The sequence below is a fragment of the Scyliorhinus canicula genome, chromosome 4 (assembly GCF_902713615.1).
Source record: "Scyliorhinus canicula chromosome 4, sScyCan1.1, whole genome shotgun sequence".
NCBI lineage: Eukaryota > Metazoa > Chordata > Chondrichthyes > Carcharhiniformes > Scyliorhinidae > Scyliorhinus > Scyliorhinus canicula.
Window position 1 is genome coordinate 153,790,437 of NC_052149.1, and position 13,023 is coordinate 153,803,459.

The window sequence follows — 13,023 nt, forward strand, 5'->3', positions numbered from 1 at the left end:
TATCATACCTATCACCGCCTCCTCCGCTGCGAGTTCCAGGCATCCACTACCCTCTGGGGGGGAAAAAAACTTTCCTCGCACATCTCCTTGCCCCTTAAATCTATGTCCCCTCGTAATTGACTCTTCCAACCTGGGAAAAAGTTTCTGACTATCCACTCTGTCCATGTCCCTCATAATTTTGTAGACTTCTATCAGGTCGCTCCTCAACCTCCGTTGTTCCAGTGAGAACAAACCAAGTTTATCCAACCTCTTCTCATAGCTAATGTTCTCCATACCAGGCAACACCGTAGTAAATGTCTTCTGTACCCTCCAAAGCCTCCACATCCATTCTGCGACCAGAATTGAAGACTATATTCGAAGTGTGGCCTAACTAAGGTTCAATACACCTGCAGCATGACTTGCCAATTTTTATACTCAATGCCCAGGCAGATGAAGGCAAATATGCCGTATGCCTTCTTGACTACCATCTCCATCTGCGTTGCCACTTCCAGTGACCTGTGGACTTGTACACCAGATCCCTCTACCTGTCAATATTCTTTTGAGTTCTGCCATTTACTGTACATTTCCAACCTATATTTAGACCTGCCAAAATGCATTACCTCACATTTGTCCGGATTAAACTCCATCTGCCATCTCTCTGCCCAAGTCCTTAACCGATTTATATCCTGCTGTATCCTCTGACAATCCTCATCGCTATCTGCTATTCCGCCAACTTTTGTGTTGTCTGCAAACTTACTAATCAGGCCAGTTATATTTTCCTCCAAATCATTTATATATTCTACAAACAGCAACGGTCCCTATGGAATACCACCATTCACAGCCCTCCGTTCAGAAAAGCACCCTTCCATTGCTACCCTCCATCTTCTATGATCGAACCAGTTCTGTATCCATCTTGCCAACTCACCTCTGATCTCATGTGACCTCACCTTCTGCACCAGTCTGCCATGAGGGACCTTTTCAAAGGCCTTAGCTGATGTCACTATAGACAGCATCCACTGCCCTGCCTTCAATCAGTCATCTTTGTCACTTCTTCAAAAAAAAACTTGATCAAGTTAGTGAAACATGACCTCCCCTTCAGAAAACCACGCTGCCTCTCGCTGATAGATCCACTTGCTTCCAAATGGGAGTAAATCCTGTCTTGAAGAATCCTCTCCCAATAATTTCCCTACCACTGACATGAGGCTCACCGGATAATCAGACTGAAGCCATTGTTTTTAGTTCCTGCTTCAAACTCCGTTCCTTATACGAACATATGAAAAAAGAGCAGAAATAGCTGATTCAGCCCCTTGAGCCAGCTCCACCATTCAATAATGCCATGGCTGATTTGTTTGTGTTTCAAGTTCTACATTCTCATCTACAACCGATAACCTCTGATTCTTGTTGGACAAGGGAATCAATATACCTGTGCCATAAAATATTAAATGACCTCCACCGCCTTCTGAGGCAGAGTTCCAAAGTCGCACAACTCTCCTAAGAGAAAGTCCTTTTCCTCATCTCTGTAATTTAAGGGCAACTCTAATTTTAAAATACTGCCCTCTAGTTCTGGACTTGCCTACAAGAGGAAACATCCTTTCCATGCCCACCGTGTCCAGACTATTCAGGATCTTGTATACTTCAATCAAGTCAACCCCACCTAAATTCCAATGGAAACAAGCCCTGGTATCTATCTAGCAAACCTCCTCTGAACCGCCTCCAACACCTTTGCATTATTCTTTAAATACGGAGATCAAAACTATACACTATTTAAGATGCAGTCTCACCAATGCCCTGTCTTACTCGAGCATAACATCCTTACTTTGATATTCAATTCCTCGTGTAATGGAGGATAGCATTTGATTGGTTGTAATTGCTTGCTGTACCTACATACTACTTTTTTATGACTCATGCACGAGGATACCTAGATCTCTTTGCAACTCGGAATTCTGCAGCAGTCCACCATTTAAGTAATATTCAGTTTGTTTATTTTTCTGACCAAGGTAAACAACTTCACATTTTCCCATATTATACTCCATCTGCCAGATTCTTGCCAACTCACTTGACCTATCTATATCGGTCTGAAACCTCCTTATGTGCTCTTCACAAAATGCTTTCTCACCTATCTTTGTGTCATCTGCAAGTTTAGCTACAATGCCTTCACTCCCCTCATCCTAAATCATTGATATATATTGAAAATATTTGAGGCCCCAGCACAGACCGCTCCATTCATCACATCCCGCTAATCGGAAATAAACCCGTTTATGCATATAATGTACCGACTCTATCCCTATCCATGACACTGATTTGAGATTGTCAGTCTGTTCGCAACCTTGGTGCCATAACTGATGCTGAAATTAGTTTCCTCCCTTATATTTGTGTGATGACTAAGACCATCTATTTCCACGCCGTTACATCACCCAACTTTGCCCCACTTGCAGCAATTTTCCCTTTCCACCCATGTGCTTGCTGACTTAAATTGACTCCCCTTCAAACAACAACTTGATTTTTAAAATTCTCATCAAATCTCTACATGGTCTTGCACTTACCTATCACTGTAATCTCCTCCAGCCACACAATGATCGTAGAAATTGGTGCTCCTTTAGTTTTGGCCTCTTGTACATCCCCTGTTTTAATTGCTCCACTGTTAGTGTATGTGCCTTCAGTGTTAAGCTCTGGAATTCCCTCAGAACACCTCTCCACCTCTTTTACCTTACATGCCTCGTTTGGAATATTCCTCAAAATACTGCCAGACTTAATGTGTCCTTATATGGATCAGTGTCAGGCGTTGTTTTATAATGGGCCTATGAAGTCCTAGGACCTTTACTTATGTTAAAGGTGATATATAAATAGAAATTGTTCCAGGAAAAGCCAGCAGAACTCGACCCAAGCCAACCCAGTGATCACAATCTGAAAAGTTTATAGCCCACCTGTTTTAGAGGATGACACTGGGAGAATAAGATGCTCTTTCCCACTAGTGCCCAAATTGGTACTAGCACAGGATTTTTTTTATTCTGAAGGTTTTAGCAAATTAACTAAGTTTTTTATAAACCATACAAGCTTGATTAGGGCCTTAACAGTTGAAGATCCATTTACTTCAATTATTGGATGCACTTGGTCTGTTGCATTGATTGTGTAACCCATGGGCAAAATTGTTGGAAAAAGGAATCTCGTGCCAATAATTGATTAATACTGGGTTATTGGCAGTTTGGAGGCACTTTTTTTAAGTCACCTTTGTTCAGTGACAGCTCTCGCCTCTGAGCCAGGAGATTGTGGTTCAAGCCACTTCAGGATTCGACCACATAATCCATGTTGACACCAGTGCAGTACTGGGGAAGGTACTGCATTGTTGTCAGTGCCAACTTTTAGATCGAAAGTTCAACCAAGCAATGACTGCCCTTTTCAGTGGCTATAAAGAATTATTGGGTACTATTTCTTTTAAAAGTCCTGGTGTCCTGGCTACCACCATATATTCTCCAATTCACATCAGAAAAAGAGGTTAACTTGGCCATTTATCTCATTGCTGTTTGTGGGACCTTGTACACAAATTCTCTGTTATATTTTCCTGCATAACAAGGACTGTACTTCAAAAAGAATTAATTGGCCATGAAGTGATTTAAGACTTCCTGAGGATGTGATAAAATGTGACATAAATACTTGACTTTCCTCCTCCTTCACCTTCTCATTTCTTAACATTTAAGAGAAAATTCACTTTCCTCGAACAGTCAACGCCCAATTCACTTTATAATAAGAATTGGGAGTAGGAGCAGGCCATCTGGCCCCTCGAGCCTGCTCCGCCATTCAATGAGATCATGGTTGATCTTTTGTGGACTCAGCTCCACTTTCTGGCCCGAACACCATAACCTTTAATCCTTTTATTCTTCAAAAAACTATCTATCTTTATCTTAAAAGCATTTAATGAAAGAGCCTCAACTGCTTCACTGGGCAAGGAATTCCATAGATTCACAACCCTTTGGGTGAAGAAGTTCCTCCTAAGCTCAGTCCTATATCTACTTCCCCTTATTTTGAGGCTATGCCCCCTAGTTCTGCTTTCACCCGCCAGTGGAAACAACCTGCCCGCATCTATCCTATCTATTCCCTTCATAATTTTATATGTTTCTATAAGATCCCCCCCGCATCCTTCTAAATTCCAACGAGTACAGTCCCAGTCTACTCAACCTCTCCGCGTAATCCAACCCCTTCAGCTCTGGGATGAACCTAGTGAATCTCCTCTGTACACCCTCCAGCGCTTTTCTCAGGTAAGGAGACCAGACTGAACACAATACTCTAGGTGCGGCTTCACTAACACCTTCTACAATTGCAGCATAACCTCCCTAGTCTCAAACTCCATCCCTCTTGAAATGAAGGACAAAACTCCATTTGCCTTCATAATCACCTATTGCACCTGAAAACCAGCTTTTTGTGACTCATGCACGAGCACACCCAGGTCTCTCTGCACAGCAGCATGTTTTAATATTTTATCATTTAAATAATAATCCCTTTTGCTGTTATTCCTACCAAAATGGATAACCTCACATTTGTCAACATTGTATGCCAGACTCTAACCCATTCACTTAACCTATTGAAATCCCTCTGCAGACTTCCGGTATCCTCTGCACATTTTGCTTTACCACTCATCTTAGTGTCGTCTGCAAACTTGGACACATTCCAGTGTTGGCCTCCAACTCCAAATCATCTATGTAAATTCTGAACAATTGTGGGTCCAACACTGATCCCTGAGTGACACCACTAGCTACTGATTGCCAACCAGAGAAATACCCATTACTCCCCACTCTTTGCTCTCTATTAATTAACCAATCCTCTATCCATGCTACTACTTTACCCTTAATGCCATGCATCTTTATCTTATGCAGCAACCAATTGTGGCCTTGATCTAATGACGTGTTTGTGAACTTTATGTCAGCCGCCTACATTATTTGCAGTTTTTGTTCTTTATGATGTCAAAAATACAAAGGATTATGGTCATCCTCCATCCAATGCATAACACAGTTAAATCCAGCTTGTCTAAACCTTGGCTGATGAATGAACACTTGAATTTTGAGTACATTAGCAATTACCAGAATTTATATTGGTTCACAAACCGAGAAGAAACAAAATATTTTGATTTTGTTAGTCCATATTTTTGTAAATGTTTTTCTTGGAAATAATCTTCCCTACAAATATTTCATTTTTTCCCCAGACTAGCGTTTACAAGGACTGGTGTCCTTCGTGTGGGAGGATTTCTAAATCCCAGACAGTGCGATGCTGAAGCCCTCAGTCTTTGGATCCCATCGCGTACACCTGCTCTAGGCCTTGATTTGGAAACATCGAAGTACATATTGGCAAATGTCGGTGACCAGTTCTGTCAACTGGTGATGTCCGAGAAGGAGGCGATGCTTCTGGTAGAACCGCACCGTAAGTTAAATTTTCTTTTTAGCAGTGTTGTAGCTAATATACGAGAATTTATCATCCAAGTTTTAAAATGTCAAAATAATGGTTTGTGCAGCATTTCAGGTCCAAGTGGGCCAACTTTCCTTTATCCCTACAAGATTACTAGTGGGCATTTACTGAGTGAAGAACTGACATGAGTTCAAATGCCTGTCTGGCAAGTTGTGAGATTGAATTCAATGAGTGTTCATTTGAAGGCAAAAACTAATTGGGGTGGCATATTGTCCTCCAGGGAAGGGACTTGCTATCCATATTCGGATTTCACACAGATTCCAGTCCCAGTAAGTAGTTCATTCCTGAGTGCACTTGGCGATCAACAGATAACTAATAAATAGTCGTTCCACAGTTCTCCACAGGATGTTAAGAGATCAGTGATTGAAATTAGTGGTCTGATTCAGCAAAGCAGGTCTCAAAGTGGCAACGTTTTATTCACGCATTGCATCCTGCTTCGATGCCATGTGCCAGTGATTTATGTCAATCTTCAACTGTTCTAGATATTCTACCTTAGTTCACAAAATCTGTACTGCTGATATGTCTAGCAAATGGCAGAATTCAACATAAAAATAGTACCCGTAAGCTCATAATATTATCTGAATTTTATTTTTCTCGAGGACATTCTGCTGCTGAAATTTGTTACATATTTGCATCAATTATTGATCGTGTGCATTTTGCAAAATAACCGTGGTTGTATTCTTGGGGTACTAAACTCAGAAACTAGCCATTCAGTCCAGCTAGTCCATGCTGACCCATAACTTTTAATAGATTGTGGTATGGGGTGCACACAGCCCACTCTACAGGTGTGGTACAGCAGAAATGGAAACTGATTTTTTAAAGCAAAACAATGTTTATTCTATAAACTCAAGTTAACCTTTTTAAAACATACAGTGAACATCTTAGCAACCATTAGTTCAAATACAGCCCCCAAAGAATGCAACCCCATGTAATCCTTAAGCTGTCCTTTTAACATCCATAAGATTTTTTAAAAACCTTTAAAACGCAAAGATCAGGTTTAAATTCACTATTGAGAGCAGTTATTAGTTTTAAATCACCAAAGGATCGATTTACAGTCTTTAGATTACAGAGAGAGACTGACTAATACACCTTCTGGCTGCGACTGCAGCTATTCAGCTCAGAAAATGAAACTAAAACACACCCTGCAGCAAACAGCCTAAAACAAAAGTAAAAAGCTGACACAGCCCAGCTCCACCCACACTCTGACATCACTGATAACACCCATTTCTTAAAGGTACTCTCACATGACACCATCTCACTCGATCTTTGGTTACCCAGCATTTCTGGGAGGTTTTTTGTGAATTCTTTTGTGAAGACTGAAGTAAGGTAGTTGGTTAATTGTTTTGCCATTTCCTTATTCTCCATTATCAATTCTCCTGTTTCAGACTATAAGTGACCTACATAAGTCTTCACGAGTCTTTTTCTTTTTACATACTTATGGAAGCTTTTATAGTCCATTTTTATGTTGATAAAAGTTTAATCAATCTCTTGGTCCTCCATTGCAGAATTCTAACCTTCTCCCAATCCTGAGGCTTGCTATTTTTTCGAGAAATTTTATATGACGACTCTTTGGATCTAGTGCTAGCCTTCATTTTTTTGTTAGCCATGGTTGGGCCACTTTACCGGTTGTGTTTTTGTGCAATATAGAAATACAAAGTAGCAATTGTAGTATAAGGGTCTGGCACAAAAAGTGTCAACTTGGGGCTGAGCATAACACTGTCCACAGTGTGATGTAAAGGCACACATGACCAGAGTCTCGAGGGTAGTCTTGTACTAGACAGATGTGTGTTGAGTCAAGCATGGGGACAGTTTCCAGCTGAGACCTTTCATACAGTCATAGGAATTAATTAACATTCACTGTTAAATTATCCAAACTCAGAACTTCTTCATGAGACCTGTCAAACTACACCCAACAGCAATAAACTAAGAACAGTATAAAGAAAGGAATGTACTTTTATGAGTTAATATTATAAAATAAAATACTTATAATATATTTGGAGCGAGGGAAAGATTTTACGGCAGCTCAGGGCATCCACTGAATCAAGGCAGTAGAGTCAATGAAGGGGAGCAGCACCACCTAGTGTGGGAGGACTGATAGCTTCAGTACAGCAATGTGGGTGTGTCACACTAAAAGTAATGTAAATAGACATTACTCATGATGCGACTTCATCTATTGGCAAGTGTTCATGGCGTGAGAATGTGTGATTAAAGATTATTCAGCAGGAACAAGTGAATTACAAACTACCCGCGATCATATGTTCAGTAGTCAAGAACAGTCTGCACCATTAAATTGTGTGTGAGTTGCCTGCAAGTTATGATAGCTGGTTCCAACTGATGTGAAGCTAGAATTGCTTCTCCAGTATCAAAATTTAATTTAACAGTACTGGACAAAAAGTGAATGAGAAACATACCTGTTATCATAATATGTTCCTGTATTCCAGTCACTTTGTAAGCACTCATTGGTATTTACTTTTTAGATTTATAACTGAACAGAAAGGTGTTGAGTTAGGCATGTAGGCTGGAAAGAATTCCACCAGCGGCAGGAGCTAAAAAGACCATTTTATGTAATTTCCTCTTGAACTTCAAGAAATACTTTTTCCATGAGGAAAATGAATTGATGAATCCATAGAATCCCTACAATGCGGCATAAGGCCATTTGGCCACCAAATCTGCATCGCCCCTCTGAAAGAGCACTTGACCGAGGCTCACTCACCTGCCGTATTCCTGTAACTCCATCTTTGGACACAAGGGGGCATTTTAACATGGCCAATCCACCAAACATGCATATTGTTGGACTGTGGGAGGAAACCGGAGTACCTGGAGGAAATCCACGTAGACACCAGCTGAACATGCAAATTCCACACACAGTCATCCAAAGATGGAATCGAACCCAGGTCCGTGGTGCTGTGAGGCAGCAGTGCTAACCACTGTGCCACCCAGTACTCAAAGCCAAAACGTCAAGAAATGAGTAACTTGATAACAGGTAATTGCTGGCTCCCAACAACTAGTTCAACTGCTCAAAATATCTGGCCCACTGAATAAGTATGGCTTAAAATTGTGTCTTTATAATTATCGCATCTGGAGTAGGGAAACGGTTATCACTAGTTTTCAGGTAAACACTGACAGTGGAAGTGATGGTGATTATATTGAGTGGAGGCAAGGCCACACCTGAAGTATACTGGAGTTTTGGTCTCCTTCCCTTGAGGTAGTATAACATACTACAGAGAGTCGTGAACACAGCGCAGTCCATCACGCGAACCCACCTCTCATCCATTGACTATCTACATCTCCGCTGCCGTGGGAAAGAGGACAGTATTATCAGAGTCCCCTCCCACCTGGATTATTCTCTCTTCCAACCTCTTCCATCGGGCAGAAGATAAAAAAGACTGAGAACACGCACTAACAGATTCAAAAACAGCTGCTTCCCCACTGTTACCAGACTCCTGAATGATCCTCTTACGGACTAATCTGATCTCTCTACGCATCTCCTCTGCTGTTGTTCGCACTGCACTCCGTATGCTTAAATCGATGTCTATGTATTTACATTGTGTATTTATTGTATGTCCTATGTTTTTCCTGTATGGAACGATCTGTACTGTATGCAGAACAATGCTTTTCACTGTACCTCGGTACACGTGACAATAAATCTAAATCTGACTAGGTTAATTGGAAGAACTGCTGGAATGAGGAGATTGTCCTTTGAGGAGAGATTGAGTAGACTAGTCAGATATTCACTGGAGTTGAGTGAGGTGTGATTTAGTTGAATCATAGCATTCTTAAGGAACTTGATAAAATGGATGATGAAAAAATATTTCTCCTGGTTGGAGGGAAGGGGGGTTTGGAACGCAAGGTCACGTTCTCAGAATAAGAGGTCAGCATCTAGATCTAAGATGAGGAAAACTTTTTTCACTTAGTTGTGAAACTTCGGAAGTCTCGACAGGAAAATCCCCTTAATCGGAACAAAACTCCATTAACCCAAGCTTTTCAGGAAGGTTTAATTGGTCCTGGCTCCCAACCTTTCAAACCAAGATTATTTTAAAACATGACTGCTCCTGATCCTTTCCTTTGATGTTTGTATTTAAAATGTTGAGGGTTGTTTGGGGGTTGGTGGGAGGAAGGGATGGTTGACCAGGGCATTGACATTGTATTTGTTACCGTTGATTGTTTGTTGGTGGGTGTAAATTTGGGTCTAAATGTGAAAAAGGAGAATAAAACTACTTTTTTTTTTAAAACATGACTGCAGCAGTCAAACACACTCTAACTCATCCTATTAACCCTTACTGCACTAATACCTAGAATACAATATATCTGAAATTCCTACATTCATTGCACCGAAGTGAAGACAGATGTGAAATACGTGTCATCCATCACATTGTACAGATTACACCCTTGGTCCCTAAAGGGTCCTACTCTTGGTTGTCCTCGTCCCCTTGATATACTTATGGAATATTTTAGGATTTTCGCTAATCATACCCACCAGCACTTTTTACTGCCATTATTTGCTCTCCTAATTCCTCTTTTGAGATGCCCCCCCACCCCCGCACTTCCTATACTGCACGAGGGCCTCTCTAGATTTGCTCCTTTTGTACCTATAAAAGCCTCTCTTTGCCTTCCATTCAGTCCTGAATATTCCTAAACATCTAGGATTCTCTGGATGTGTTGGTCCCACATTTCACCCGAAATGGGAATGTATTGGACCTGTACTCTCGCCAATTCCATTTTGAACCACCCCACCCAAATGTTCTGCTGTAATTTCCCCAGCAGTATACTTTGGCCAGATCCTGCCTTATTTTAATAGAATCAGCCTTCCTCGATCTAAAACCCTTTCCTTGTAGACCATCGTTTTCCTGTTCCATGACCAATTTAAACCATACAGTGTTATGGTCGCTGTCACTAAAATGCTCCCCTACTGCTATACCTGCCCGGTTTCGTTTCTCAGAACTAGGACCAGCACAGCGCCATCCCTTGTTGGGCCTTCGACGTGTTGATATTAAAAAGCTCTCTTGAATACTTTTCAAGAAATCTGCTCCCTTAAACCGTATCTATCCCAATTAATGTTTGGGAACTTGAAATTCCCTAATATAATTATTCTGTTTTGACACACCCCAGTGAATTGTCTACATTCTGCTCGCCTGTTACCTGCTGACTGTTTGGTGGTCTATAGTACACTCCCAGTAGTGTGACTGCTCCGTTTTTATTCCTAAACTCTACCCACAAAGCTTCAATTGAAGACCCTTCCAAGATATCGTCCCTTTTTACTGCAGTAAAAGACTCCTTCATTCAATGCAACACCACCTCTTTTACACCCTTCCCTGTCCTGCCTGAAGACGCTTTACCATGGAATGTTGAGCTGCTAGTCCTGTCCCTCCCTCAACCACGCCTCTGTGATGGCAACAATATTTCAACTCCATGTGTCAATACACACCCTTAATGCATCTGTTTTAACCATGATACTCCTAACAAAGTAGAGGCCATCCAGACTCGCCTTACTCCCTTGAAACTCGACATTCTACGTCCCTATTGCATTAATACTTTGTGTCCCCTCCACCTGTTAAAATACTTTAAATCGCTCACCTCTTTTTGTTTCGGGTCTTTTTTTAAAAAAAAGTGTTTTTATTGCGTTTTCGCATCTTATATTTCACGATTCACGTGTTACATATTATAGAACAGTGCCATAAAAAGAAGATTAAAGAAAAACAGAAATCAGCACATATATTTACAGGCAATTGTCTTCCCTCTCGCTGTGGCCATGTTCCCTTCAGTCGGCATCTATCTGTTACAATCCCAAGTATGGTCAAAGCCGTATTTACAGGTATCTATTTGCAGGTCAATTTGGGCTTCAGCTTGCCGTTGGATCAGTCCCTGTGACTGGTCCATCTCGTTTTCTTTGCGTGCCATCGCTTCCCCCCTCCCAACTCATTTTCCTCTTTGTCCCCTACTGGTTGCTGGCTATGAACAGATCTTGGAACAAGTTGGTGAGCAAATAGCACATCTTGTGGAAACCGTCTTCCGAATCCCGAATGGCAAATTTTATTTTTTCCAGCCTGAGAAATTCTGCCAGATCGGACATCCAGTCTGCAGCTTTGGTGGTGCTGCTGTTCACCAGCCGAGCAGGATTCTCCAGCAGGCGATCAGGGAGGCAAAGGCTAGAATGTCGGCCCCCTCCCCATAAAGGGGAGGTCTGATTTGAAACCACGAAGACTGCCACTTTTGTGCATAGCTCCACTATCTCCCACATCCTGAACAATGCCTCAAAAAAGGTCATCCAGTACCTGACAAATCTGGGGCAAACCCATAATATGTGAGTGTGGTTGGCCAGGCTTCCCTGGCACCATTCACATTTGTCCTCCATCACGATGAGTCGGTAAGGGTCTTTGTTGGGGATTTCCACCATGGTTTTCTGTATGGTCCTATTTGGGAGAGTACACATTTCCAAGAACCACCGGTGCCCCTTCCAGGACATCACTAACCATGATGTACCCTCTCACTTAGTCCGTAACCGTCCATGTCACTGTAAATGCTGTCCTCTTATTGAGCAGTATGACCATCACCTTAGCCTTTGTCCCGTAGTACAAATGGTAAGTCTGTCCCACCCAGCTTTTTCTTAACCGCAGTCGGTCCTTCTCCCTCAGGTGGGTCTCCTGGGCAAAAACTATGTCGGCTCTCAGACTTTTCAGATGGGCAAAGACTCTGGATCTTTTCACTGGGCTGTTAAGTCTCCTCACGCTCCAGGTAACTATTCTGATGGGGGGGTTCTTTCTGCATCCTCCCCCCCCCCCCCCCCCCCCCCCCCCCCCCCCCACCCCCCCACCCCCAGCTCCAGGGTCAAACTTTGTGGATGCACCCGTGTACTCTGGGGTTCACCCTTGTTTGGGGACCATCCTAGATGGCTGTGGTCACTGTCATAATATCCACTCGTGTAGAATGAGATGCAGACAGGCAGTGATTGACACGCAGGATGACCAGTAAGCGTACAACACAGTACAGCCAATCACCAGACAGGACACTACCACTATAAAGCCAGAGGGCACTAGGTTTCCCGCTCTCTCTCGGGACTCAGCTACTTAGACAGTCAGAGTCCACGAGCTAGCAAGTGCAAACACCATGCGGTAGCTAGTAAGTCTGGTCAGGCTACTACAAGGTCACCAGTCAGATAAGTATAGTGTCGACCCACAGCTGAATATATATATATAGCAGTTCTATAATTGAATAAAACTGTGTTGGATCTTCTCCAGTGTTAGACGTCTGTTTCTAATTTCCCTGCATCGAGTTCAGTCCACATCGAACCAACCTGCCTAACACATCATGGTACCAGAGTGATGCTGATCTTGACGGACCTACCTCGAGTGAATCAGCATTGACCAGCAAGCAGCCATCCAGCGAAATGGAAAACATCCAGCCTCCTCCGCATCTCCGGCAACCTCGACGCCAACTGGAAAATCTTCAAGCAAAAGTTCCTCTTGTACATCGAGGCCTCTGACCTCGAGTCAGCATCGGATGCCAGGAAGATCACGCTATTTCTCTCCACTGCGGGCGCTCATGCCATCCATATCTACAACTCCCTTATGTTCGCCGAAAGCGAAGACAAAA

At 42.4% G+C, this 13,023-nt stretch overlaps 1 protein-coding gene across 2 annotated transcripts in view; it reads left to right on the forward strand.

Annotated features, from left to right (window-relative positions):
• LOC119965096 (lysine-specific demethylase 3B-like) overlaps positions 1 to 13,023 on the forward strand; it is a 152,699-nt gene that overhangs the window by 73,730 nt on the left and 65,946 nt on the right. For both annotated transcript variants that reach the window (XM_038795387.1, XM_038795388.1), the window contains exon 12: positions 5,174 to 5,388. In XM_038795387.1, the coding sequence (XP_038651315.1) occupies positions 5,174 to 5,388 (215 nt within the window). The remainder of the gene's footprint in view (positions 1 to 5,173; positions 5,389 to 13,023) is intronic.